Raw genomic sequence first — 27823 nt, 5'->3', positions numbered from 1 at the left:
CTTTGTGTAATGGCTGACACCCAGGGCATGGGTGCTGTATTACAGTGGCAAATGAAGTGGTTCCCCACCTATAACTGTATGTCAAGTGTTAAATCATTTTATTAACTTTTATCAGTAGTTTTAGTAGTATCCAATCCTAACTATAACACTTACTGCAAGCCTTCTCCTCCACAAAAAACAATCCTGAGCATTTACTGTATATCTAAGGAAAAGTTCAGAATTAACCGCTCAGATATAAAATGTTTATTTTAGTAACATTGTGTCTTTACAAATCTCAGATTTAAGGTGACACGGGTTGACTTTTTAAAAACGCAGCATCATGAAAAAGAAGTGTCTTTACAGGTCTCTTTTGTTTTCCGCAAATGTAAATGGTTTAGTTTTAACCGTCTCGGATCCGCACACACAGTACAGTGCCTAGTCATCAGTGAAAGTAATTCTAAAGGCAGGCGTTATCTATCCCGTGGTTCTGGACACAGAAACAGAACTTTACCAGAGAGGTACAATTACGAGCAGAGCACTGAGATGCTAACACGTGGTTTGTGTAACTGTGCTGCGTATGATATTAGGTAAGAAGACACCAGCAGAGGTGTCGAGTGCTCCTCAGTGCTTGGTCTTCGTTCGTAGTCCACGGCCGTGCTGGGTCACATTATCACCACTGAATACTGAGAGGAGAAAATCGTGCTGGAGTAAATCGGTTTCTTGGGACTTAATTGACTACAGTTGACTACATCCCACAAGCGCTGCTCGAAGTTCTGCACTCTTCGTGGTCTTCGACGTTGTAGAGGAAACAGCTACATTTTATGGTCGAGATACAGTATGTGCTAAAACTCTTTCATCATTACATGCCGGTTTTCTGGTGCCTCTTTTACTCTTTTTTTCGTTTTGTTACACAGCTGTGACTATAAAAAATGCAACAACCCTCGGTCACAGGAACCGCTGCTGTCCTGGATACTGCAGGTATTTTGTTTCTCATTTTTTAAGGTGCTTGAAGAATAAGATTATTTTAACCCTAGCTAGAAGGAATTCATTTTAGTTTGACGTATCCGAGGAAAGTATTATAAATGTTATATAATAATAATAATAATAATAATAATAATAATTTCAAATATAATTGTATACGACTAAAAAGGTGTTATTATAAGTCTCAGTAAATTTATACTTTAAGGAACATTTAATAAATAAAAATCGATCCGGATCTTCGGAACACAGAGAAAACAAGCAGTACGTGCTGTATAGTGTAGCTGATAATAACATATTTAAATTTTAAAATTTAAAATGTCTTGTGTTGATGTCTATCACAATTAAGTTTCTAGTTACAAAAAAGGACAATATTAAACTACTCCGGAAAGATTGTACGTATTGTCTCCATTATCTGCTGTGTTTGCCCGGACACAATCTGCAAAGAAACGGTGAGTCCTATTTGGAAAAGGCTGATTACACAGGGACTGCTGCCTGTGTGCTGCAGGTGCCCTTATTGTTCAGATGAGATAACTTGAAGGCGTGAATAGCGCTTAGCTCAGCCTCACAGTACTTAATGGGTAGCGAGTAAATATCGCTTGTTTTTTTTTGTGTTGTTTTGAAAAGTAAAATCATGCAAGTTATGTCTAAAACTTCAGTGGCTTATATTCGTATTAAAGTCAAGTTCGTCCGCTGTGGGCGATTAAAAAAAAAAGATGATTTCCGAAATTATTTACCTGGACCCTTAATTCAATTACTAATCTGATGTCTTTTTCTTGCACATCTTAAACATTTGGGAGCTTTCAGTAAAATCTTCTGTGATTTCATACTACTAACATTTTGATAATTGAGAAAAAAAGGGTGTGATACATTTAGTTCCAGCAGTTTTAATTTCACTGGAATTAATACCAATAGAAAAGGGGAGTACTACTGCTCCACCCCAAATGCAGAAACTCCCCGTTTTAAATAATGCTAATATCAGTACCCTGAAGTGAAGAGTGACTTAATGACATCTCTGCCTTTGAGCTCAGTAAAAGTGTCTACACAGGCAATAATCAGAATTTCGGTGCTCCTGAGCCAGACAACTCGCCAGACAATCCTGTTTGTCAACTTGTCTTAAGTACTGTACTTTTCAGGAATATTGTCTTTGGAGAATCTGCTTGGTCTCTTCAAGAGAGAAAGATACATTCATTCATTCATGAAGGGTGTACAACTTAAGGTTTAGAAAGCCATTATGCCTGTAGGTTTCCATTCCAGCTCTTAGCTGCTTAACCAGCCTTGTAATTGGCTTAAATTGTCCAATTCAACAGCTCTCCCTAGCTGGAGATTTAAGGAGTCATACAGCAGAAAGAGTTTGTGTACTATCATTGGAATACTGTACCATAAACCATCCTAAAGCAGCATCTATTGTATACAGTATCCATGCCTAGTAACTATTTCTCTTTTTTTCTCCTTTAGAACAGTTTGCAAAAAGACGGAGGACAGCTCTATGGTTCACAATCTCTCTTCTGGTCCTCTCCATCATCATCCTGGTGGTTGGACTGCTGTCGGCCACACGGACAGAAAACATTGCGGTTGCAAGCTATTATCCCGGAATCATTGTAAGAGACAATTCCATTCTCTAGTCCAATAGGTGGTGCTCTAAAATCTAAATGTAATGTGTCATTTGAATTCCCCAGCCAGCAGTTTTTATCCTGCTCCCCCCCCCCCCCAAAAAAAAAACAAGCCAGAAAGCAATAAAGCTTTTTAAAAGTTTGGATTTAAAAAAAATCAATTATACACTCTTCCGAGAAAAGACTGAACTGCAAAAAGTCTTTTCCAGAAAGGCCTTCTTGGGCTCGTCTGCTGGAAGAGAGAGTAATTAGGTCAGATGTAAAAGTGAAAAAGAATAGTTTTGGCGACGGGTTGCCCTGCTTGGGCAAGAAGGAGTGATGTCAGGTGTTCTCCTTCTTTCTGTTGAGTCCTCTGGGAAGTGGATTGTTGATTAGCTCAGGGATTCCTGAATCCTGGAGGCCCACGCACCAGCTGGTTTTTAATTGAACTGACAAATTTGATATAAATTGGAATATTGACTTCTGAAATTTGCAATTTTTTCCCCTTCTATTGCATTTTGAAGTACAACAGCCAAAAGGCACCCATCCTCTCACATGTTTAAGAGCTGAAAGCAGCTAAATGATTTTGACTGATATGATTAAGGTTCATCATATTATTAAGTCAACTGAGGGTTCAGTTTCGTAACTACTGTAAGAGGTTGGCTGGAAGAAAAAGCAGTTGTTATGCGTGAAGGGTCAGAGCTCCCAGTCCACAGTTTCCGTAGGGTCTGACAGTATTCTCAGGAGGAGCTCGACCCAGTATGGTAGGCTCTCTCTGCCACCGGCAGGTAAATACTGTAGCAATCAGCCACTCGCCACTGCCTCGGAGCCTTGTGATTTGAGCTACCCTGACTCGAAGGTGGGGCAAAGTGTTTGGAGATGCTTGTGCTGGAGGAGTACACTACATGGTCAAAGCTTCAGTCCCCTGAACACCAATCCTACATGCTTTTCAATAAATGATTAGCAGCCTAATTCCAATAAATTGTCTTAAATAGGCAAATGATTGTTCCAGAGAAGTAATTCGAACAGTAATGTTGACTCCTGATCCTGGTGGGCTGCAGTCTACCTAGTTATTAAGGTAACTTTTCATCTTCAATGAGCATAGACCTGGAAGCAGTGGTGATATAGACCAATTAAATGAACCATTGATTAAAATAAAGCCATTCATGGTCTGGGGTAGGGTGGAAATCAGGGAGTTATTCACCAGGAGTGAATATCAGGGCCATGGAAACTCATCAGGCCCCCTGGCCCTCAAGGAGCAGAGCTATGTCTCCTGATGACAGATTGACATTGAGGCAGGTGGGGATTGTATGATCAGGAGCGTTGGCTCCACTGAGCCCTGCCTGACGCATTTTTGATGCTCAAACTGCTTGTCGCATTTCCACTTGAGTCAGAAATAGGAGCTTGGCCTTTCAGTCCCCGAAGGCTGAGGATAGGAGAAAAATAAATTTACACATCAGTTTCTTTCACCGCCTGCTTGACACTGAAATTGCACCACAACGCAACTAGAATTTCTGAACAGAATCTCTGGACACAGAAGACGCGGGAAGGAATTTTCCTTGAGGTTTTATTACATTGGAACCCATCTTACCTTTGTGCTTGAGTTTACTGGAGCACATTAAATTGTCAAAGCAGCATTACACATCAGTGCAACATAAGAATTTACTTTCATTTTATTATTTCAAAAACTGGGACATATGCAGTAGATTCAGAGGTCAAATCTGAATTTGAAAAAAATGAATATAAATCAGATAGCGTAATTAACGTTTTAGTGTTTGGCATTAACTCACCTGGCTGAGGAAATGACAGCCCTGGCAATGAGGTCAAAACTACCAACCCCCTGCTCAATTGTGAGGAATGAGCCATGGAGGCCGCAGCAGGGGTGAAGATTGGGTCAAGGATGGGGCGTTAGAAAAGCCAAGCACAAACGGGGGCTCACCAGGCGAGTCTTTATGCATAAGCGAGTGGAAGCACGTGATTAAAAATTGATCTCATGGTGAACTTCAGTTTAATAACACCATTTAAAGCGGAATGAAAGGAGAGATTTGAATTGCATTGATTTATTGGCTTAACGTGCTGGGCTGAGGGAATGACAACCTGCCTCTAAGAACAAGGCTGCTGGAACAAGAGATAAGTCAGGGAGCTGCTATAAGGCCAATGACGAGAAGCCGAGAGACAGTGTCCCGGCATGTGCAGTAGATTCATGATGTTTATCAAGACATTTTGGCTAAAACTTAAAAAAAGCTGTTTTATGTCACAACCTTCAAGAATGGCATGCAGAAACTTGCTGCCCTTTGCAGAACTATAAATCTTCTAAAATTATAGGCTGCACATAATTTAAAGAGTTGGTTTTTAAATCATATTAATACTCTGCGTGCTGTAGTCTAAATTTAGCCATGCATGTTCAAATGTTGTTTTTTTTAAATTTGAGACCTTCAAAGTTTTCATAGAGCGGACATTTACTTATTTTTATTATTTTTGGATCCAGTTTTTGAATTGTAAAGTGTCATATGTTTGTCAGAATTAAAAGTATCTGGAAACACGATTCTCATGCTGCTGTTGTAGAATAGCAGAACAAAACTGCTTCACAAAATCGGAGATAGGAAAGGGAGATTATCTACTCCAACAACAGGAGCCAGAAGAAGGGAATTTGGTCTCCTTTGTTTTGTTTTGTATCCTTGCTATATAAGAAACAAGTCTGTGTTCTTATGGATTTCGTAAAAAAAAGTTAAACGTTGTGTGTGGCTGGGATTCATGTCACCACATCTAGCCAAGAAAGAAACCGGATTAATAAAGTTTCCTTCTTCCATTTCACAGCTTAGTTTTGGTGCCTTTCTGGGAATCGTTGGGATAAATCTTGTGGAGAACAGAAGACCAATGGTGAGTCAGCAGATGTCTTGGTTGATGTATTTCACTGTGTTGTTTTTACTGGTCAACAGGAACTATGTTACTAAGGTGGTTTCTTTCTGCAGCTCCATTTTGTGGATGTTTTACAGAATATGATGGTAGATATTCTTCTGGTACTGTATGCAATGACATAATCTGCTTAACTGTTTTACAGTGAGAATAAATAGGACACAGTACCATTTTGCAAGTGGCCAGGCACTGAGATATTGAATTAGCAAATATAGTGAGGAACACGCACTGCATCTAAAGTGAGAAACCTTCCTTGGCATCCCATGTTGGCAGAGATCCCATGTTGGCATACTATGCACATAAGATGGCTTTTTCATTATCAGCTTGTGCATAATCAATTACCAAGAACCAAACCACATTCTCAACATTAATCAGTTACAGTACTAACTCAAAGATTATGTTTAGTTCATTTAGCCTGAGTTTCCTGTCACTCCATCTCGTTTATTTATTTTTTTTTAATTGGAATCAAATCTGACCGGATAAAAATCTCCTTGGGCCCTTGTACTGTAACTCATTCCTTAACCAAAATACAGCCAAAACACATCTCAGTGCTGTATGTCCCTCTGCATTGGACAGCTGGGAACAAATTATAAGGAAAAATGCAAGCACTTGCAAAATGGAGCAGTGCATGTATTTATTTATATTGCGAAGTAAAAAGAAATTTTATTAGGAACATCTGCCTGCTCACATTAATGTGGCCATCAGTCACCGTGGCAGCCAAAACACGAGACAACACAGGCTTTTGCTAATAGAGGTACAGCTAAATATTAGATTATCATGCTTCACTGCTTCCAAAACTTGCTTTGTGTTGGGTTTCTGTGTTGCTATTTGAGGAAAAAATATTTTTCAGAGTACCCAATGATTGCTAAAATGTAATTTCTGCTGTAACATTATATTCTACAAACAGAAGACATTGGCACGTCTTTTTTGAGTACAAAAAAATTAAATTTGCAGGAACAAATCATCCAATTCCACAAGATGAGTATTCCCATGATTCTATTCCTGCACGGATTTTGTATCCCACTCCTGTGACATTGAACTCGGAAACAGTTGAGAGTGTCACTGTGTTCCATGAGAAGGACAGGGGCGATCTATGACTCTGGATAAAAATACAGATCTTTTTACTAGTCATTATTTTCACGGCTCTTTGTAGTGTTTGTGCATGTGCACAAAGCAGTTTATTTTGATAGATTTTAAAAAAAAAAGTATGTAAAGGAACCCATCTTCTTAATATATACAGACTATCACTGATAGTATCAGGTATACAGCAGGCAACAGTGCCACATAGTCTGAACATTGCAGCAGGGAAACGTGTCTAACATGAGATTCAAATGTTTTGCCATGGTTTGATGATTTTTGCTGTGCCGTGAAAAAATGTAGAATCATAAATTCCTCTTAATATGCTGCATATATAGCTGGTCAGCTGTGCAATTCTTACAATTGAATGCTGTATTAGATGAAAACCCTCCCCAGGCAGTAATTCCATTGGATGGAGAGAGCTGAATCAGGAATGCTTCTCTTTTCCGTTGTGCTATAGTCTAAAAAAAACAGGCGTTGCTCTATGGTATCTGAGGAGAACTTAGGCTAATTCTTTGTGGACACCATTCCTCTACCCCATACAGCTCATTCTTTTCTGAAACTGCTGTTACCTCCTGTGCCTTTTATCTCAATATAAACAAAACTGAGTAAACTGTTTCCTTCAGTAAGCATTAACATACTTTTCAAGATTCGATGAGGCACGTCATGTCTCCAGACAGCAGGAACAGAGTTGATTTCTGAAGCATTTATACATAATACATTTATCTGAAGAAGAAAAAAATCAAATACAAAACTGAAACTCAATTGAAAATATTGAAAAAATACAGAAATAAAAGACAGGGGGTCTCCAGAGTAGTTCAACCAGTAAAACAGCCCAGGTTAAGCTCTATGATCATAGATTCCGGCCTGGGCCTTATCTCTAGCCAGCTGCAACTGAGAATCTCCAGCTGTAGCACACAACTGGCTGAGTGTCGGATGAGTCCGGGAGGGCTCTCTCAGCCTAGTGACCCCTGTGTTCGTCTGGACCCCTGCAGGACTGCGGTGCTGTCAGTGGGGGGGTGCCTGTCTCCTTATTCTCCCTACACTTCCTCGTCCTTTCCCGTGTGTGACCATGTGGTTCTTAGCCGAGAGTTGCGACGTGAAGAGCAGTCAGTTATCTATTTCAAATCAATTATAAAAATGAATTGACCATTTTTTTTTAATAAATTGTTTTCCTGCTATAAGGACTTAATGTTCAAATCAGCAATTTCATTTTTTTCAAACAATACATCACATTAATGTTCCTCTTTTTACTGAGATAACAGGTTTCCTTGGGAAATACCCTACTGTGTAAGTTTAATGGTTTTCACCCTGAGATACAACCCTGTTTTGCTGACTGTACTGTGTGTTGTCACAATACAGTACATACTTCTTACACATCTCCCAGGCTACACTAATAGATGATCTGCTTTTTAGAATGTTGTATTAGGATCATTCCATTCTCACCTCCTGCTAATTTTTAATTGATCTCAACTCTTTACTTATTTACAACTCAGGCTTGCTCAAATTGCCCCAGCCCAATTACTTTGTAACTTTATCTCCTGCAGAATCCACCAGAGGTATTTCATTATTTAAGCCCAGGGTTCCCTAAGGCTGTTTTTCTGCTGAACTGACATTGTTGCTTTTCTAAAATTCTTTGCAATTTTTAAGTAAAATGTGTAAATGCCTTATATATTAAAGCCCTTTGACACATTAATTGTCACACCCAATGTGCAAAATCATTTTCATTCTGTAAATGATAGGATGAATTTTTGCAGTATGGGTCAGGTTTTCTTTTTGCAGTCTTCCTTTTTCACCTCCTGAGTTGGAAATTATTCAAATGTATGACAACACAAAAATGCTTAGAGCTGGTTGCTAGTGAGTTAGCACAGATAAAGGGCATAGAGGTTCATTGGTGTAAATCACATTTAAAAAGACGCCATGGGTCGCTGAAAGAGTGTATGTGCTTCTGCAGAGCTGTTGTCACATGGAATTGCTGGTGCATTCAGGTTTCATCCCTCCTCCTGAGACATACTGTAGCAGCACTGAAAGAAGTACCATTATTCTGTACCATTACCAGAATCGTCACTCTTTTCTTTTCCCCACTGAGAGCTGGTGTGTGGTGAGCGTACTGGTGTACTATGGCTGCCGTCGCATCATCCAGGTGGGGCTGCACACTGGTGGGGGTGGAGGGGAGTCCCCATTATCTGTAAAGCCCTTTGAGTGGAGTGTCCAGAAAAGTGCAATATTAGTGTAAATTTTCCAAATCTAGTCAATTGCACGTCATGAGAGGGTGACCAGATCATCAGATTCTGGGAAACAACCAAGGGATCCTTAGAACAGCTGCTGTATAGACACAATTGGGTGGCGAGGAAGACTCGTAAGCCTGCTCACATCCATCAGTTTTTTGGGAGCTACAGACATCCATTCCATGCATTGGCGTTGTCAGGACTTTACGTCACAGTGTGCAGGTCTCTGACGTCCCTGATGTTGGCAAAGGATCTTGTCTTCTGGTTGGTCCACTACCGCTGTCCCTTGTGCAGCTAGGAAAGCATGTGCAAGCTGGAGAATCCAGGAACTATGAGCTGAGGCTTTCGTAAGGGAATGACGGTTTCTTGTTGGCCATTTTATAGCTTAATGTAGGACAGTTAAATTGTACATTAGGAGGTGGCATGTTTTTGATTCTAGTCTTAACAAATATGTCCTCAATTTCATTTTGACAAGATCTGTGAGATCTGTGCTCCTTCTATTGTTACGGCTGGTAAGTGACACACATCAACAGTCACCGCTGCTAAACAACCTTCTTTATTTTGAGAAAAATGTCCTGACATGTGAGTGAAGTTAAAATAAAATGCTTTTTTGTTTAAGTGATGTTTTTACAAGAGTCTCATAAGCTCTGAAATGGATCAGACTGTTATCCAAAAGACATCAACGTTGTTTCCCTGCATAGCTTCAAAGTGCTGTGGTTCTATTGATTAACATGCTTGCAAAGAAGGGCACAATCCAGATGACAAGAAGAGAGAGGTGGAGAATGGCCTTGAGTCCTTTACTGCCTTTCATTTGGAGACATTCTGGTTGTCCTGTTTTCTGTGTTCAGTTTGTGTCAATAAGTTATCGCAAAGAGAAAACCCCATTGCAAGACCATGCACTCAATTACCTCAAAAATCTTGTTACATAAAAAAAAAACCTTCAAAGGAACCAAACTGGCCTCCCGCAAATTATAAGGTCACGGCAATCAGCAGTTTTAGAGACCTGCTGTTAGCAAGGAACATAGACTGTCGCACGTGGTGTCTAGAATGCAGCATTGTAATTGAAATGATGAGAGCCCAGGGTCAGAGGACTTTATAATAATCTACCAAATTAATTAACTGATTTATAAATGAAGTAGTTTTTAATCTGACAGTGTTTCATGACCTTTTCCAGATAGCACCAATGCAAGAAGTAATTCTTTCACTCTATTAGCTCCAAAGGCTATTAATCTGAAACTCTTGAATGGTTCCCATAGCAACAGAAGCAGTGGGTGTCTGTGGTTCGGCCTGATAGCAGAGGTGCCCGAGCTCTGCACACTGTGATTTAAGGCATGCGTTGTTTGCCCATCCCTGAGCTATTTGCTTTAGTTGGCTTTAAAGTTTAATGAACATTTTCCTGGCACATATCATGTCTGCCAATGGTGTCATTAAACGACCTTCAGTTTCTTATAATGCGTTGTAAGGCATCTGTAAAATTTTTGGCCAGGCGGGGATATGCATTGAGCACACACAGGTGTACAGCGGACATCTGCCCAATACTTAGGGTAAGGTTTCTCCAAAGTGGCAAATTTGTGTTGGATAAACTTAGCACCTTTTGACTAACTGAACTAAAAATGACAAAAACAGTCAAAAAACCTCCATCACGTCTTCATTGAACTTCTCACATAACAGTGTACAGTAGACATAGTGTGGTGGCGTGAGAATGTCGGAATCATTACTGTAGGATTCTAGAGAGCACAAAAAACAAACATTTCCAAAACCATATTCTCAATAAGGCCTGACTGGCCAAGAATCCAAGATAGGAGGAAGCTTCTGACTGCAGCCTTCAAGTCATTCCACAGATTTCCAGTTGGAAGGAGGTCAGGGCTCTTGAGGACGTTTTCAGTTTTTGTTCTTAAGCACCTCCCCTGTTGGTTTGGCTCTGAACTTAGGGTCATTGTCATGTCAAAAGGTGGATTTCCTTCCCCATTTCATCTTCCTTGCAAAGGGCAGAATCTGTCTCTGTTTTGCTCCGTCCGGTTTCCATGCAATCCTGACCAGTGCGCCAGTCCCTGCTGTAGAGCAACAATCCCAAAATGGAGTGTTGCCTCCACCATGCTTTACAGCGGGGAGAGAGTTCTGTGGGTGAAATAATTTGTAGGGATTCTGATGTCATGAAACTGGGATGTATGGAAGTGCTGGAACAAAGGGCCAATTAAACTTTTAGGAAGCCAGAGTCAAACTGTTTTGAGTATCCCGGAAGTGATCGTGAAAACACCTTCTGGATGTACATGCTACTGCTCGATAAATAAAATAGTAATAAAAAAATCGTATTCTGCTCAGGAGCTGACAATAAACGCTGTATGCAAAGGTTTCTCACAAAGGTGTCCTCTTCCTGTGGATTTCTTTGTTGATAATGTTCAGTCTCTAGACAAAGTAAAAAAGTAGTGATTGTCCACTTGAGGTGTTTGAGCTGGAAACAACATTTAGACAAAAGCTCTGCTCAGAACCTCAGCTGTTTGTCTGCCTTGATCAGTGAACCCTGTTAGGGTCAATAACATCCGTACATTCTTACAGATACAATTCTGCATTTTTTTTTGCAGGTTAAAGGTTAAACGTAAATAATGTAATTGGAAAAAGTGTTTGTCATAACTTTAATAATGCATTTAGAATTGGACTTACGCTATGGGAGAGGAAAATCAATAATTTGCTCAAGCATGAAATCCAAGCAGAGGATGGAGGTCATTTTTAATAACAACCCCTGGCCAACCATGTGCAAGCACTGTTGCTCTCTGGGAAATGACAAACCCAGTAGAGCAATGTGCTGGATGAGAGAGGAAAATGCTCATTCAGGAGAAGCAGACTCAGGTCACACTCTTCCCTCATTATAAAGTTACATATTGAAAGGAAAAATCGATTACTGTAGTTTCTTAAAAGAAACAGCTATCAAAACTGTGTAGGAGAGAGACCACTGAATTGTGCTTTATTTTTGAGATACAAGCTCTGTTCAACAAGGAACAGGGTCTGGAAGTCAGCCAGGTGAAATGTGCTTGGTTGTAGCTGAATGTTGTGTTGGTTCTTCATTTCTCAACAGTTGTAGAGTAATATTCTTATTTAATTTATTTTACTTGTTTCCTTGATGATGAATGAGATTGATGGCTTTTATTTACTGGTATGCATTTTCTGTATACCTATATCGTGTCTTTCTATGATTATTTATGAGGATGTTAATTAAGGTCCACCATGATGTTTAGTAATTTAAAGGTGATGAAAAACTGTATAGTGGGACTCCAGGTGTTTGTTTGTTTTTTACAGTTATGCTTCTGCATCTTACTTTAAATCATTCTTTGCCAGGATGGAGCACTGTTGAAATTATTTAAGTGAGGTGCCTTTTGATACCGTACCAGTTAATGATGAACCAATGTACTTTTTTACTTCATCACGTCTGAACGTGGCTTGGATCGAGAGGCGTGGTTTCCTTGATGACGGAGAGTTTGCTGTTAACTGAAATGATGTCAAAGACTGTCATGTGAAGCCAGTGAGCTTCTGTGTCTCTGTTAATAGACAGTGTGACATGCTCTGTGTCTGCTCAACAGCTGGTCGCATCCATCGTGTTTGTCAGCATTGGGGTCATCGCCACCTTCTTCTGCGCGATTGTGGATGGGGTCATCGCAGCGGAGTTCATTGTGAGTATCCCTGATGCCCTCTTATTGCAGCCCGAGGTCTGACTGTCCACTCATTACCACTCCATACTGACCTTTTGTATGACTTTTATAAGCAGCAAGACTTGAACAGCACCTCCTGGATGTGTTTTTGAAAATCTCTGAGATATGTATTCCTCAGTTCCGTTCCCATTTGTCATCTCATGTTAATCAGATTGTCTGAGAAATTAACTATACACGCAATCATTCATGGATAGTAGTCTCCATCAGCTACTGTGTGTGTGTCCAGTATGAACATGAAGTATAATAATCCATCATTAACCACAGCACAGGTACAGTACATAGTCATCTCATTGCTATGATTTTTTTGTATCATTAGCTTGCCTCATTAAGGACATTATTCTAAATTTGTGGCGCCACTAAAATAAAAATAAACTAATTAAAGGATCCATTATTGATACACAATAATCCAATGTCTAGGATAGGTTGTGCTGGTGGGTGCTCCCACTATGATCTGTGTCAATCATACAAATACATTTTTTATGGGATATACTGCCATAAACAAAATGGTAATAAAAGCTAACAAAATAACATACCATCATGTCATTGTGTTTAGTGTCACCCTGAAACCTCTAAGCAAGCTATACAAAGCATGGCCTCACAGATCAGTTTAATTGGCACCATCAATAAAATTGATTAGCTTATGTAAGTGAACACTACTGAACTTCTGTATCACATTCTGTTTTCACAGAGAACCTGTCAATAACAGGTCAGATTCCATTGGTGTGACATTATTAAATACCTATGAATGTCAGCATCAACACGTTTTAAACTTGAACCCCTTTGCTGACCATAAGAACTGATTTTGTTTGGAAGAAAATATTTTGTCTGATATTGAGGCAGATCTGTTTTAATTATTATTATAATTCTGAATGTCAACACACATTCTTAAAATATTTTATGCAAGCTGTTCCCTTCTTTTATTTTGTGCTGAAGCTGACAATTCATTATAGAGCAAATTGTGCTTAACGGAGATGGTAGCAATGCAGTGGCCCGGCCTCAGATTAGCGATGATTGTTAAATCCCCTCCACAGTGTCCAGCGTACAGGGGAGGTCAGGCCTGGTGGAGTGATGAATGAGACGCGTTCATTTCACAGTCTGAGCTCTCCTGCACGCTCCGCAGTTCTCCTGATTGCCTTGTTGGATGGTGCCGATTTATAGTGTATGCTTCCATGTCTTGGAGAAATCAGGGATAAAATGAGAGCAGGCGATATTTATGTCACTACTAGGAAAAATAAGGCCATCACAGCTTTAAAAAATAAGTTATTAAGCATTACAGTTTATGTAATCCAGGCATTTAGATACTATACTGATCAGGTACTAATCATAGATACTACACTTCAAGGAAATGGGAACTTAATATCAGGTTATGTTTGCAAAGACACTTCTTATGTGTCCCCACAATGACCTTGAGAGCCAACTGGCTCTTACTTTCAGAAAGAAAAACATTATTGTTGCTCTTAAATGAGCTACTACTGACAGGAGACAATTCCTGACAATTTAGTGAGATAATCCAAGACAAAGGTTTGCCTTTTTGAGCAGTAAAAACAGTACATTTGTACATTTAGTTAATAATTTTGTTACACGTCATGCATTACATTAGATTAGAATTAGATTTATGGAGGGAAAGAAAAGGCATATGATCCATCTGATCAGTACCTAATCTAATCAGTCTGACATATCACTCTTGTTATATCGTTTGGCTGTGTTGTTCGTTGAGTCTGCTTGTTGTTGTAGGATGATGCCCTCTGTGCATATGATCAGATGGATCATATACCTTTTCTTTCCCTTCATAAATCTAATTCTAATCTATAATCACCAGCAGGGGGAGTTGTAAGATTAATCATAAATGTCTGGGCTAGAAACCTCTCCCTCTTTCTGTTCACCGCTCCTGCCCCTATTATTTTTAAACCTGTAAGTGCCGCTACTAATACTAGACATTGTCTCTTGTCTTAGACAGGGACTTTTAAAGAGAGGAATAACTTTGGTTAACAGTATAACTTAATAGAACATTCCATTGACCTCACAATCACAATATTAATAATCTGCATTTTGATGAGGTTCTGTTGAACAGAAGTCTTTTTCTTCTGTTCTTGTTGACCGATCTTCTTCGGCTTCCTAGTAAACACGGTATGCAAGTTCTCTATCATGAGACGTCAGATTCAATTTCATACAACCAGCATATAGCACTTTGAGATAAGAAAGTTTGCAAGCAACAGAAGGCAAGTCATGGTCTACCCATTTGGTCACTTGTATTTTAGAATCTAATTGATTGGAGGACCAGCTGTTTGGAAGAAGCATTTGACAATGTGATTAGTGTTTCATACCTCCATAACACAAGAGTGTCCTCTTCTCTATTTTAAATGTGCTTGTACTTAAAATAATGCCAGGGAAATAACTTAAGCAAGCAGCATTGACACACAATATATTGAATATATTACTGTATATAACAGAATGTATTGAAAGTCACGTCACAGTGTCTTCCAGTTACTATCTTTCTGCCACAGGATAGAAGACCCTTGTCTGAGGGAAGGTGTGAGTTTTACACCAGTGGTTCTGGGTACGCCTATGACAACTACCACACCGAGGTAAGAATCCAGGCCAGCTTGTTCAGGAGCACCACCGCACTGTTAGTCTCACTGGTGACATGATGTTCAGAACTGAACACGGCCTTGAATAAGTATCCTCTGACTGGAATGGATTTGATCAAACTATGGCCTGACTTAACGGCATGACATCAGTGCGATTCCATCGTTCGGTCTTGAAATTGGAGAAAAGAAACAAAAAGCAGGTGAAAGTGGTGGGAAAAAAAGAACTGTCCGATGTTCTTTATGGTCATCCTGTTAATTGGTGAAGGCCCACAGGTATCCGATACTGTGGTACGGTTAGCTTTTCCAAATCTTGCAAATTAATTTCCTAATTTCCAGAGTGTGTTGTCAGATCCTAGTTTCAGTGTCAAATTTGGAAAATCCTGATCAGTTTTGCTGAGACCCGTAATTTCTATAGCTAAAAATAGCACTCCTTTTAAACTATCCACGGGCACACCTGTCAGGCATTACATACTTATTTTGACTAGTCCTTTCTATTTCCAGTACACAACTGCGCTTTCTGAACAAGGTGTAGCCAGCTTGCAGCCTCCCATTTAATGTCTTTATACAGTATATTAGGGAAAACCCAAGCAATGGCTTCCTTGAAAAAAAAGTCATTCCTACATTAAGCCCATTCTGTTGTCATCTGAGCACTTGCCGACCCCCTTGAGTTCAGTATAAAAACAGGTTTGATGGGTCCATTACAATGGAACAGTTGCAGAAGCATCCTACTCAAATGAGCAGTAAAGGGCATTAGGAGCTACAGCAGCCCAAGTAAGCCATCAAAATAGACATGTCGCCTCTTCTGTGGAATTGGAGTGGAATTGAATTCTGGACTTATGTTGTTAGTTGTTAACGGCATGCCTCAGCTCAAATAACCCAGCTCTGCCTTCAGCGCCTTCATCATTTCATGAGACATTAACATATCATTCATCTCTAAGGTGTTTCATAGGAAAATGATTCAAGGGAGAGGCACGTCTCGACATCCTTCTGTACCGTTCAGTTCAGTTTCCAAAAGGATTTTGTGTTACTGTACATAAACAGGGCCTCCTTTTCAAAATCTCCTTTTCAGTCCTCATTGCTTCATTCCTCATATGAGCAACGACAGAATTATAATAAAGACAAGCTGTGATTCCAAATAAAGAATCCAAGGATTTAGGACATTTTAGAAGGAAAAAATGTAATCCTGACTATCTGATGTGCCACCAATGCATATCCCTGCATATTTAAGAAACATTTACTTTAACATTTGCTATATAATTATACTACCAACATTTTTACATGAACTGCAGCAGAATTGTTCTTAGTTCTGTTTTTCTGTGTAAGATGTTCTATATAGGGAATAATTTTAGAAGTATTTTAATTTCAGATTTAAAGACCTAATGTTTAATTAATGTGCAGTTCCACTCCTAACATTGACAGAGGAAGCCGACTATCTTTTAAAAAGTTTGATATGCCTCAGTTCCTTAAGCGGTGGGTAAAGAGAAAATAGGTTCTTTCATTCTTTATATTTACAATGCAAATGTCATGATGCATATCTCACTGTCATATATTTCTTTTCTGATAACATTCCAAAGTATTAACATTCCTTAATTCCAAGAGCTGCCAGAGCATCTTATTTTTAGTTACATTTGCTGTTAGGGCTGTTATATTATTTGTACCAAACAGGAGCTCAAGCCCCTGACTTTTTCATTTTTCTCTGTTGGCATTTGTCAGCTGTATTCATTACCCGCTTCCCTCGTTAAATCTAATATATTCATTGATTTAATTTTTCTGCCAAATTAGTAGATTAAAGAACTGTAATAAAGTGAGTTATGCCCTTTCTGTAACCCTGGGGAAATGGGATTTGATGAATCTGGAAACCAGGATTTAATGTTGGTGTTTAATCTGTCCGTGTTGTTCATGAGATTCTCCCAGTATATTCCATGGGGAGATGCCTGGCCCCCTGCCCTGAATATTAACCACTCTTGGCAACTTGGTGAGATCTCAGCTCAACAGATGGCTCATGCTTATAGGAAAGGAATGAAGAGGAGTTGACAGAAAAACACTGGATAACCTGGCAGGAATAAATCCCACACAACACTCCTGAGAAGTGTAATACTGTACCTCTGAGAAACCCAGGGGTTGTGATTCAGGGGTTCCTTAATTCATTTGACTGAGTAACAAAGTTGTAACGTTATAAAAAGAAAAAATGAAGGCCAGTTCCAGGAAACACACGTTTTGAGAATCTCCATGTCCATCCCACATTTATTCAACTAGAAACTGCAGTTTGTGGCTTCGGTCTAATTGTAAATGGTTTGTCATTCCAAGCATTCTGTTAACTTGTCTTTCACGTACTTAAAAATCTACATACCATGCAGAAGAGGTTTTTTTGTGCTTTTATCCAAACAAAAACACTGATGTAATACAAAGTAATCTGCTGGTGCTTTATCACATCCAATTATAGCTTATCGTGGAGGTCTGAAACATGAACAGTTTGACAATTTGGCAGTTTGCAGCTGTAACATTTCACTTTTCCTCGAAATTGACTCCGCTCTTTTCACTGCTGAGAGCCCATCTTCTGTCAAGTACACCAGCATGGGTGGTGTAACACATTTCCACGAGACAAACATTTAATGTGAAAGACTCTAAAATGTGATGGGTTCTTGGCTGGGGGATACAAATTGAGGTAATATTTTTCAAAGTGAGACTGTTCTGAACTCTAGTGTATTTTTTTGTGGGGGGTGGGAGGGCTTTGTACCAACATGTTAACACATAGAGGTAAATTCCTAGGCTTAAGTTATTTAATATTGCATCGAGAGGCATATTTTACCTGAATAAATTCCTCTATAACATGTATCACTTCCATCTGCCAGGTGTCCTGCTTCACCTTTGGCAGTAAGTGTAAGATGAGGGTGAAAAGCAACACCTGCTACTGCTGTGATCTTTACAACTGCGAGAGGTAAGATGACGCCACCTGTCGCACAGTTGAGCTCCTTTCAGTTCTGTAGGATGCGTTTCTTACACACACAGATTTCAGCACCTCCACAACAGCAGGGCTCCACACTGTAATGGCAAAGCAAGACTGCTTCAAGGCCTTGTTTAACATGTACAGTCATGACATGGTTGTGAATACATTAGCAACTTTTAAACCTCCATGTCATTTATCTGTATTGCCAGTCCTATCTGTTTCTATATTTTGTGTTTTAATACGTAGGGCTTTGACCTAATTTGTAAGTGTTCATTTAGATTTTAAGTATTCAGTATAATTTCTGCATATCTTTCCACAGCCTGTAATACATTGGATTTCATACCGATTAGTCCTAAGCAGCAATAGCAGTTAAGGATTAAATATAGATTTTTTTAAATCTTTTTTTCTGCACTATAAAGAGACAGTTACGGCCTCAAAAATCCATTTACAAAGCTCATGTATAAACTGTTTAACAGCATATAACTCAGCAATCGCAAGATGCATGTCCCAGGCAGGGACAAGTGTTTGTCTAGAAACTAATTACACTGCAGCCCATGCAACATATACTTTATTGAAGTCTTCCAAAGACATTAAGCTTACAATTATGGACAAATCTAAAGAGGTTAATTATTTTTAATTTCATCAATTGGAGCTCATGTTTCTGAATGCAATGAAGATTTTATTACAATTCTAAAACAACTGGAGCAAACCCAAGGATGCAGAAAACTGAAAGCCCAAATAAAATCTGGTCCAACATGGCAGGCCCACAGGTGAGCTAAGTTAGTCGAACAGTTTTATGTGGGTTTTTGTAACCTCGGTTGGCATATTGGAACACTATAGTTTCTCCACTCATAAACAAGTTCATTCTTAGCAAGTGTGTCCCCACAGTAATTCAGATATTAGATTCATATAGATCTATAAGAAACTAATTTACAGAATTAAATTAATAATTTCTCCACACTATCAAAATACTGTACTGGATACAGTGGTTATCTTCTACTTTATTTATGACAGCTCACCTTTGCTCTTACCGTGACAACTGAAGTACTGTGTATGCAAGCCCATATACTGAGAGACATTAAACCCATCAAAAGGGCACTGATATCAATTGGATTGCAGCAGCATATTTAATCCTTCTCAGTTTTCAGTACACAGGCTGCGGTGGTACTTGCTGTAAAAACACAGGACTTGTGTTCTGGAGCATGGTGTGATATGGATAATGAAATGAGAAGTAAGGCAAAACGCTGTGTCTGCGCCTGTATGCGGCTCAGTTTTTCCACAGATCTGATGAGCTGTGTCAGAGATGACGTTTCACCCTTTGCAGTTTGCTCTGCGCATGCACCATCTGCCCTGGAAAGCACAGCACAAGAAAACGTGATCTGTTACACTGTCTGCATGAAGAACTATGAACTATGCCCGGCACACTACAAGCAAGATGTGCGGCTGTGTGACTTTGGGGCAGAGATGTATGTTTTGGGGGTTCATACCTGTTCTCTCTCAGCTGAAGGCCTCCCTGTTCCCTTCCAGCCCAGAGCACTTCTCCCAGTACTACGAGTACACAGGGGTCAGCAGCTGCACGGACGTGGTTCACCTCTACCGCCTGCTCTGGGCCTCCGTGGTCCTCAACATCCTGGGCCTGTTCCTGGGCATCGTCACCGCCGCCATCCTGGGTGCTTTCAAAGACATAGTAAGAAACACACACTGCTCTGATCCGATTTCAGCCTGGAGTTCTCCTAATCCTGTTACAAACCACGGGGAGCAGAGCATTTCTGCCTTTATCCATGCACTGCTCTTGTGTGTATCCAGTATCTATGTGTATCTCTTTATCCTGGAGTGTTCCCTTATGACTTTACACCCGCTGTGCTACACAGTATGTAGAGATGAAGGCAGAGTGATTTACTCTACCTCTGTTACGGAAGCTGCGACTGTTTCCTGACAATGGCCTCTTCAACTTACCCAGCAGAACACAGAAAAAATAGGGTGCTCCAAGAGTAATTGGAAAAATCTCCTTTCTTTCTGCCTGGGTTCAGTCCTGTTGACATTAAAAGGTCTATTTTCATTTAGCCAAGAAGGGCTGTGGCACTAGCACAGTATCCTGTGAGTTGTCTGGTTGCTGTAATCAGGTTTATGGGCCTCTAGTGAAGCCCAGCTATATCAGAAGCCCTGATTTCGGCAGTACCGATGTTCCCGAGATGGTCTTCACTTTCCAATCATAGCTGATTCCAGGGTGTGTAATAAAGCTGGAAGTGTTGTGATGACAGACCAGCAGAGGTCTGAACGCCTTAGTAATGCCCATTAAATTTCTCCCGTCTTCAACTTTCCTGAAGTGCATACCAACACCAAGCTACAGCATGCTGTCAGTATTGATAGTATTGTAGTTTCAGGATGATTAAAATGTGTGGCTGCCGAAAACTGGTTACTTCTGCCATGTCTTTCTAAGGAGGATGTATAGAAAAGGCAAGGCGAGCTTTAATGTTTTCCATAGACATCTACTGTAGCCACCACTGTAGTATATCATGCTTTGTAACATCATACTCAAACCCATCATAAGCTGATGGACAGTTAACAATTTGGTGTGAATGTCCATGTTGCTTTCTGAATTCTTGTTTGAAAATATGCAAGTTGCTTATATATCACTTCATAGACTTTTAGGATATTTCTCGGCAAGCTATTCAAATTATTTACCACACTGTGTAAAAAATGATCTCCTGGTATTTATCCTATATAAGTGTAAACTCTGCTTTTATTATATTCCCAACAAACTCCCCTTGTGTTGCTGGGGTGACCTAATTTCAGAAGCGGCATGAATAATTATTTAGCATGGAAAACCACACCGATTAAAAATAGTAACAGAGAGGCTTTTAAACCGTTCAGCCAGAAGAGGTTTTGTGAGGAGTGCAGATTGTGCCCCATGGTCCTGGCCTTACCAGTCTGAGTGCGGGCCGTGTCTTCATCAGACTGTGACCAGGAACTTGAAGCACGTCAAACGAAACAAAATAGATGAACCACTTTTAGGGATATTTCAAGTCTCTCAAGACAAGGGTAGCACCCATTACTGAGAAGACTGCTAATAAGAACATGAGAAATGTTACAAAGGAGGGAGTCATTCTGCCCATTTAACAACCTTAATACTGATCTGAGGATCTCATGTAATTCCAAAATGGAAAAAAAAACAATTATACACTAATTCGTTTTAGTTCTATCATGTGGAAGTGTATAGAGATGATCATCAAATTTAGCTTTAATCAATATCTGTATGGTAATAGCATTCTATAGGGTAGTAAACATGGATTTACAAAAGTCAGGCCTCACTTAATTAAATTAAGAGCTGTCTGAACAAGAGATAATGATAATGGGTACATACAGAGCATGTCATATTGTATGTAAAGACTTTTATAAAGTTTTCTCATGAAAGCTTATTTATTAAATTGATTACAGTTAAAATTAGGTTAATTAGATGATTTGTACCAGTGACTGAGATTATAGTTTGATAGATTCTAGTATAGTTAGTAAACTGGTCAGGTTTGCATTTAATACCAAACCAGGAAGATCAGGAAACACTTTCAAATTTCCTTTGCTGCTTCTACTAACATTTAGACGTGACTGGGAATTGCAGATGTCTTGCAGACACATCTACATCTTCTAGACAAAAGGTACACAGAATGTTAGGATATATAGTTAAAAGAGTAGATCTAAATAGATACTTTATTGTCCACTGCTATTGAAATATCGAAGTACAAACCACACAAGCAAATCACAAGAGTTACATAAAATCACAACAACAGTATGTGATTTATAAATAAATGGAAAAAATACATAGGTAGTGGGGGGGGACTATATTTACATATATTCATTACCAGTTTTATTGCAAATGGGAAAAAAGACTTCTTATAACGGTTTTTTAATTGAATTTGGTACCCTATACCGTCTTCCTGATGGGAATATCAAGGCATGTTGTATTTAAATTGTTCATGTAGTGATGGCAGCTGTAAGCAACATTCTAAATTAAAAAAAAAATGTTGCTGCTCTGAAGTCAGTCCATGCCAGATGCGCCCCTGGTCTTTCAAAAGACCGTCACACCCCCCTACCGGAAGTTCCGGACGCCGGCGTCTGTCCGGGGATTTAGCACGGTTACAACACCCTCAGACTTAGATTGCATCGTGATAAACAACAGAATTTGTAATTGTTTCACAAACTATTGCATATGCAAGTGATCTCTAATATCCTCTAAATAGAAACATTAAATTTATTTCACAGCAATTAATCTTTTTGTTTAATCTGACATATTAATAACGACCGACCTTAATTAGGCGAATTATGCAATCACAACTACAGCCCTATCTCACGTTTTTAAAAACTTCCAGCAGCAAAATCAAAACACATCACAACCATCTACATATTGTAAGAAACTAGACAACCTCTCTTTCAACACGCTGTATTTCAAATCGCAGTTCAGCAACACATTCAAGACGTAGAATAAAGTGCTACAGTATATTCAAAATCTGCATACTGTTATTTTCCATTTTTACAGAAAAATATAATTGCAAAAGCAAAACCTTGCTAAAATATAAGAAAGCCATCATACTTGGAAGATGCGAAGAAATATCTATTCATCCACTCAAACAAAAGATAACAAACCCAGAAAGACCAGAGAGAAACAGTTCCTCATACTAACTTCAGACTGAGCGCGTTTAACTTTTCGCTTCTCTGATAGGTGAAACTAGCTGTCAATCAGTGAAATCTGGCCAATGAGAGATTTAGGGCAGGGTTCATATATGTTTAGAGCAAAGGGCGGGTTTTAATTGGCTCTCCTTTGTCTGCCTGTGAATCAAGTGACGATCAAAGAAATTCTCTTTATCTTCTTGAATCCTGGAGCCTAGCATCAGTACTCATCTTGTACTGTAATTTGCGGTTAGCACTGCTATTCTTACAGGTACTCGGTTAAGTTACTAGCCCTTTTACTATTAAAGGAGGTGTCTGGTAAGTAAGTGAATGGTCCGCAAAACAATTTGCTTGAATACGAAATATACCTATTTTTAAATGTAGCATATTCTATGCAAACTAGAAATGTATTATGGTAGAATATACAGCATTAATATTTTTCTGTGCAAAGTATAACTTTGAAAAATAATTAAATAAATATATTTAAAATTCTATTTAATATGCCCTGTCTATGATATACTGTACAATACACACCCGAAGAAGGTTCCACAGCCGAAACGTTGTGTTTCCTTTTTTTTCTCTTTTCAGCACGGAATAAACCTTTACTTGTTCCTTTGCAGCCTACGCATGCTGACGCAGCTCCCTCCTTGAAGTGAGATGTACAATGTCAATAGACTGGGATATATACTGCGTCTCTGTAAAGGAACAGGGTGTCTGAATCCAGCTAGCTAGCCATGTGCCCTTCCCTCATGCTCCTGTCACCTCTCAGACAGCAGGACCCAGGGGCCTCTAGCTTGCTCAGGGCTTGTGAATGAGCAGTACGGTCTGTGAGTGTCAGGCCCCCTCTCCTCCGTTCTTCACAAAACTCCGCTTTAGGTGCCATGGAAAGAGGCAGATGGCCGGAGAGGACATGTTTCAGAGGAGCAGAGCCAAGTGTTTGCTTTGCATTCTGGTCCAAGGGGGGCTGAGCCACTGAGCCAGGGTGAGGGACAAACACAGGGGCTGAGCCACAGAGCCAGGGTGAGGGACAAACAGGGGCTGAGCCATTGAGCCAGGGTGAGGGACAAACACAGGGGCTGAGCCACAGAGCCAGGGTGAGGGACAAACAGGGGCTGAGCCATTGAGCCAGGGTGAGGGACAAACACAGGGGCTGAGCCATTGAGCCAGGGTGAGGGACAAACACAGGGGCTGAGCCACTGAGCCAGGGTGAGGGACAAACACAGGGGCTGAGCCACTGAGCCAGGGTGAGGGACAAACACAGGGGCTGAGCCACTGAGCCAGGGTGAGGGACAAACACAGGGGCTGAGCCACAGAGCCAGGGTGAGGGACAAACACAGGGGCTGAGCCACTGAGCCAGGGTGAGGGACAAACACAGGGGCTGAGCCATTGAGCCAGGGTGAGGGACAAACACAGGGGCTGAGCCATTGAGCCAGGGTGAGGGACAAACACAGGGGCTGAGCCATTGAGCCAGGGTGAGGGACAAACACAGGGGCTGAGCCACCGAGCCAGGGTGAGGGACAAACACAGGGGCTGAGCCACTGAGCCAGGGTGAGGGACAAACACAGGGGCTGAGCCACAGAGCCAGGGTGAGGGACAAACACAGGGGCTGAGCCACTGAGCCAGGGTGAGGGACAAACACAGGGGCTGAGTCCAGTTTTGTTTTCAAAAAGAGATGCTCGGAACAACAGAATTAGGGAAAAATCTAAAGAACATAGACAACATATCCCTCGTGAAACTGTTGCAAATTACAGTGGAAGTAAACCCCTCTGACAGTCAGGTCAGATCAAATAGATAAAAACGCGTACAGCAATAACAGCGATGGACTGACTACGAAGCTGACTGCTGTCTCTCCTAATCTTTAATGTAGCTCCTGGGACCTATATGTTTGTAAAATGAAACTGTGTTACATTGCCATTACTTTTTTAATTGTCACGCAAGAAAGTCCTAAGTGGCCCTCAATTGATTAGATGAGATTACTGTGTGCTAAATCACACCACACACTTTGGCACTTTATCGGGAAGTTATGGAATCACAGAGTTGGGGGGGGAGGAGGCATTTCATTTCTTTTCATGTTTCTTCCACAATGTTAAAAAGGAAAACAAAATCCCGAAGCTAATAAGAGACAACAAGTCAGAACACCCACACATTTTTGACTTACAGATAAGTTCGAACCAAGTAAGCAAGTTCTTTTTTTTGGCTCTGAGTGCAGTTCGGTTCCTGTATCAAGATTGCATCAGCTGTTAATCAGAGGTGCTCTAACAGCAGTGCAACATCATGACTGAAATAATATTTTCCAAACTGGCACTGATTAATTTAGAGGAACCCATTGGTGTGCCTCTAAGTTCATCTTATTAATGATAGGCTGAAGATTTATTAGAGTGGACAATAATTACTGTGCAGTTCAGTGGGTTCTCAAATCACCAAATCAACTATTTTACCATGGCAACTGAGCTGTGTCACTTATTTTGTTTCATGCTGTTGGTGAGATTAAAGATATTAAATAAAGATGCTTGATTTGGCTGTTATATCAGCTTCCCTTCACTGATGTTGTAAAAGTGAATGGAGAAATAGCTCAGGGAGGGCTTCTGAACTTCTTTTGTTGACAAAATATTATTTTGTGTGTGCTCATCTAGCAGAAATTGGACATTGTGTTGTAAACTACAGCACCAAAAAGCTTCTGAATGCACACTACAATTTCAATTTTTAATTACTAGACCAGGCAAAACACAAGTAACTAATAATCAGTAAGACCAGAGAAACACAGTTCCTCCTACTGACTTCAGTCACGTGCGTGTTTAACATTAACTTTTTCTGAAAGGCGGAACAAAGTTTAATGAAACATAATGAAACTAAGGTTAATGAAATTAACTTTCATTTACGGTATGCGTAATGCCAGTTGAATCTGCCTTAGCCCTGTAGAGGACCTTTCTCACAGTTTGTTCTATCAGCTACTGTATTTTAACAAACAGTCCCATTCCTGCGACATACTATATGATGTTATTCTGGCTCAGCTTTACAAGCCACATCACTTTTAAAAAGGACCTTGAGATAAAAGGACTCTTGGTTCCCACTAAGCGAATGCTTGGAAGAAAGAAATCCGCTTAGAGAGGGTTAATTGCTTATGCTTCTGGTTCATTTTACAGACCCCAGCTACCCAGGCCTCCCAGAGCTCGGCTCCTCCTCCTCACATCCTGTACAACCCCACCCAGCACGTCCTCACCTACGCTGGATTCTGCCCATCCGGACAGGCGCTGCCTGCCTACCCCAACTACCCACTGCCACTGCAGGTACCGCGCCACCTGCGTCGGCTGCTGGGCACAAACTGCGCCGTGGACCTCCAGGCCTGCCCCAGCCATTCACTTTGTTGTCGTTGTTATGATGGCGGAAGATCTCGTCCCACCTCCTGAAGAGATCGCTGCCAGAAACACTGAAGCGTGTTCGCTTCTCTGGCGATCACTCTGCGATACTGCGAGGCCATGGGAACTCAGTAAAACGGATGGGGGGGGAAGAGGATAATTACCTTCAGCTATAGCCTTATCTCAACTTCAACATGCCGACACGCGTTCCATAAATCTTACACTGCTTGTCTCATGCTTGGATTATTATTCCAGACTTATATTAAAACATGATGCGCATTACTCTTTCAGAAGTAAACTAATTCTGGGTGTCTCCAGGACAGTCCTTGGGGGCCTTGGCTAGACCGACTCATTTGATTTATTTCACACGCCCACACCCTGCTATTTTAGGGGATGACAGACACTTGGGGCCGTTTTGTTTTTCCATGTCCGGTTTTCATTGTATCACAGCCCCTGGAATGTTGGAAGTCTTGGTGACCATCGGCGACGGCCCTCTGATGTCTGTCTTTTCTCCTCCCTGTAGCACCACAGCAACTACCAGCCCCCGGCTTCCTCTGAGGCCTCCCTGCCCGAAGAGAGCCAGGCCCCGTCGCAGGCCCCGTCGCAGGCCTCGTCCGGCTACATGCTGACGCCCAACGCGCCGTCTCTGTACGCGCCCTCCTATAACCCTTTCGAGAAACCGCCTCCTTATGCCTCCTGAGCACCTCCGCCAACGTTTCTGAAGACTGGAGGGTAACTGTGTCCTGAACACACAGGTGGCCTGTGTAGTAACCATTTCACTTCTCATGTGAGCAGCCTAGCCCACTCGAAGCCTTCTCTCTTAGTGGGGGCTCTCAGACTCCTTCCCTGTCCCAGAGCCTGCATGCTGAAGACCCCGCGAGACGTCCCCTAAAGCACAGGGCTCTGTTGGCGCGGTAACCGACACAAGGTAGGCCCCGCTGGCCCACTCAGTTTACACTATACCTCCCATACAGAACGGTCCTAGATAACGTCACGAAAACCAGGATATTTCAGCTCAGTTAAATCTTGAAAATTAGGCTCCATCATGTTCAACACTTGCGGCCTTTCCGGGAATGCAACTGTCCCATAAAGAACAGCAGCAAAAGAAAAGCACCCTTTTCGAAATAGTAAATCTTTTAAAATCATAAACTTGAAACATCTGGTACATCTGGTCTCACTACCAACATTTCTTGAATCTAACCTGTGGTGTTTGGCTTCAAATTTGGTTTTAACTGTGAGATTGTTACATTTAAATCTACATTAAAGTGTATATTGGGACTGGGGGCTGTATTTTCTCATTTTAAGATATGCCACACGATGATTTGCTATGACTTGAATACCGTTAAGTGTAATGAACACACACAAAATAAGTAAATCTTGTGGATTAAACTCAAACTGTAAGTAAACCTCTTAAAATATTGAATGAAAATTTAATTTTTGCAATGTGTATTACAGAGCAAACAGGGAGTTGTTTAGCTAGGCCAAGACTAATTTGGGTGGCACCACATTAAATAAAGCAACTAAGAAAGCAGACTCGTTATGTCATAACTTTAACAGCTGCTTAAAATACCACAACATTGCATTGCAGACTAGGGGACCCATTCTGAGAACAGGCCCCAAGGTGCCCTTTAAAACTTTAACTGATGCAGAAACTGAGAAATCAAACAATAAAGATAAATCTGGAGGTTATTTCTAGAAGGCATCCCAATTCTACATTCCGACTGTTGTTTTTTAAATAAAGCACATTTCGATTTAACTTTTCTGTACTCTTAATGGAAAAATAAAGCAAAGAGATC

The 27823-nt window shown here is 40.6% G+C and overlaps 1 protein-coding gene across 1 annotated transcript; it reads left to right on the top strand.

Annotated features, from left to right (window-relative positions):
* Nucleotides 1-738: 738 nt before the first annotated feature.
* tmem255b (transmembrane protein 255B) lies at nucleotides 739-27823 on the top strand. The gene is made up of 10 exons (XM_088913375.1): nucleotides 739-803; nucleotides 894-957; nucleotides 2416-2558; nucleotides 5367-5429; nucleotides 12346-12435; nucleotides 14979-15059; nucleotides 17915-18000; nucleotides 19537-19696; nucleotides 25815-25958; nucleotides 26551-27823. The coding sequence occupies exons 2-10, from the start codon at nucleotides 909-911 to the stop codon at nucleotides 26725-26727; spliced, it is 993 nt and encodes a 330-aa protein (XP_088769501.1). The 5' UTR covers nucleotides 739-803; nucleotides 894-908; the 3' UTR covers nucleotides 26728-27823.

Source organism: Atractosteus spatula, chromosome 4, assembly GCF_055471065.1.
Source record: "Atractosteus spatula isolate fAtrSpa1 chromosome 4, fAtrSpa1.hap1, whole genome shotgun sequence".
In the NCBI taxonomy this organism is placed as follows: Eukaryota; Metazoa; Chordata; class Actinopteri; order Semionotiformes; family Lepisosteidae; genus Atractosteus; species Atractosteus spatula.
The sequence above is the reverse complement of the archived record's forward strand: the minus strand, read 5'-3'. Positions and strand labels throughout refer to the sequence as shown.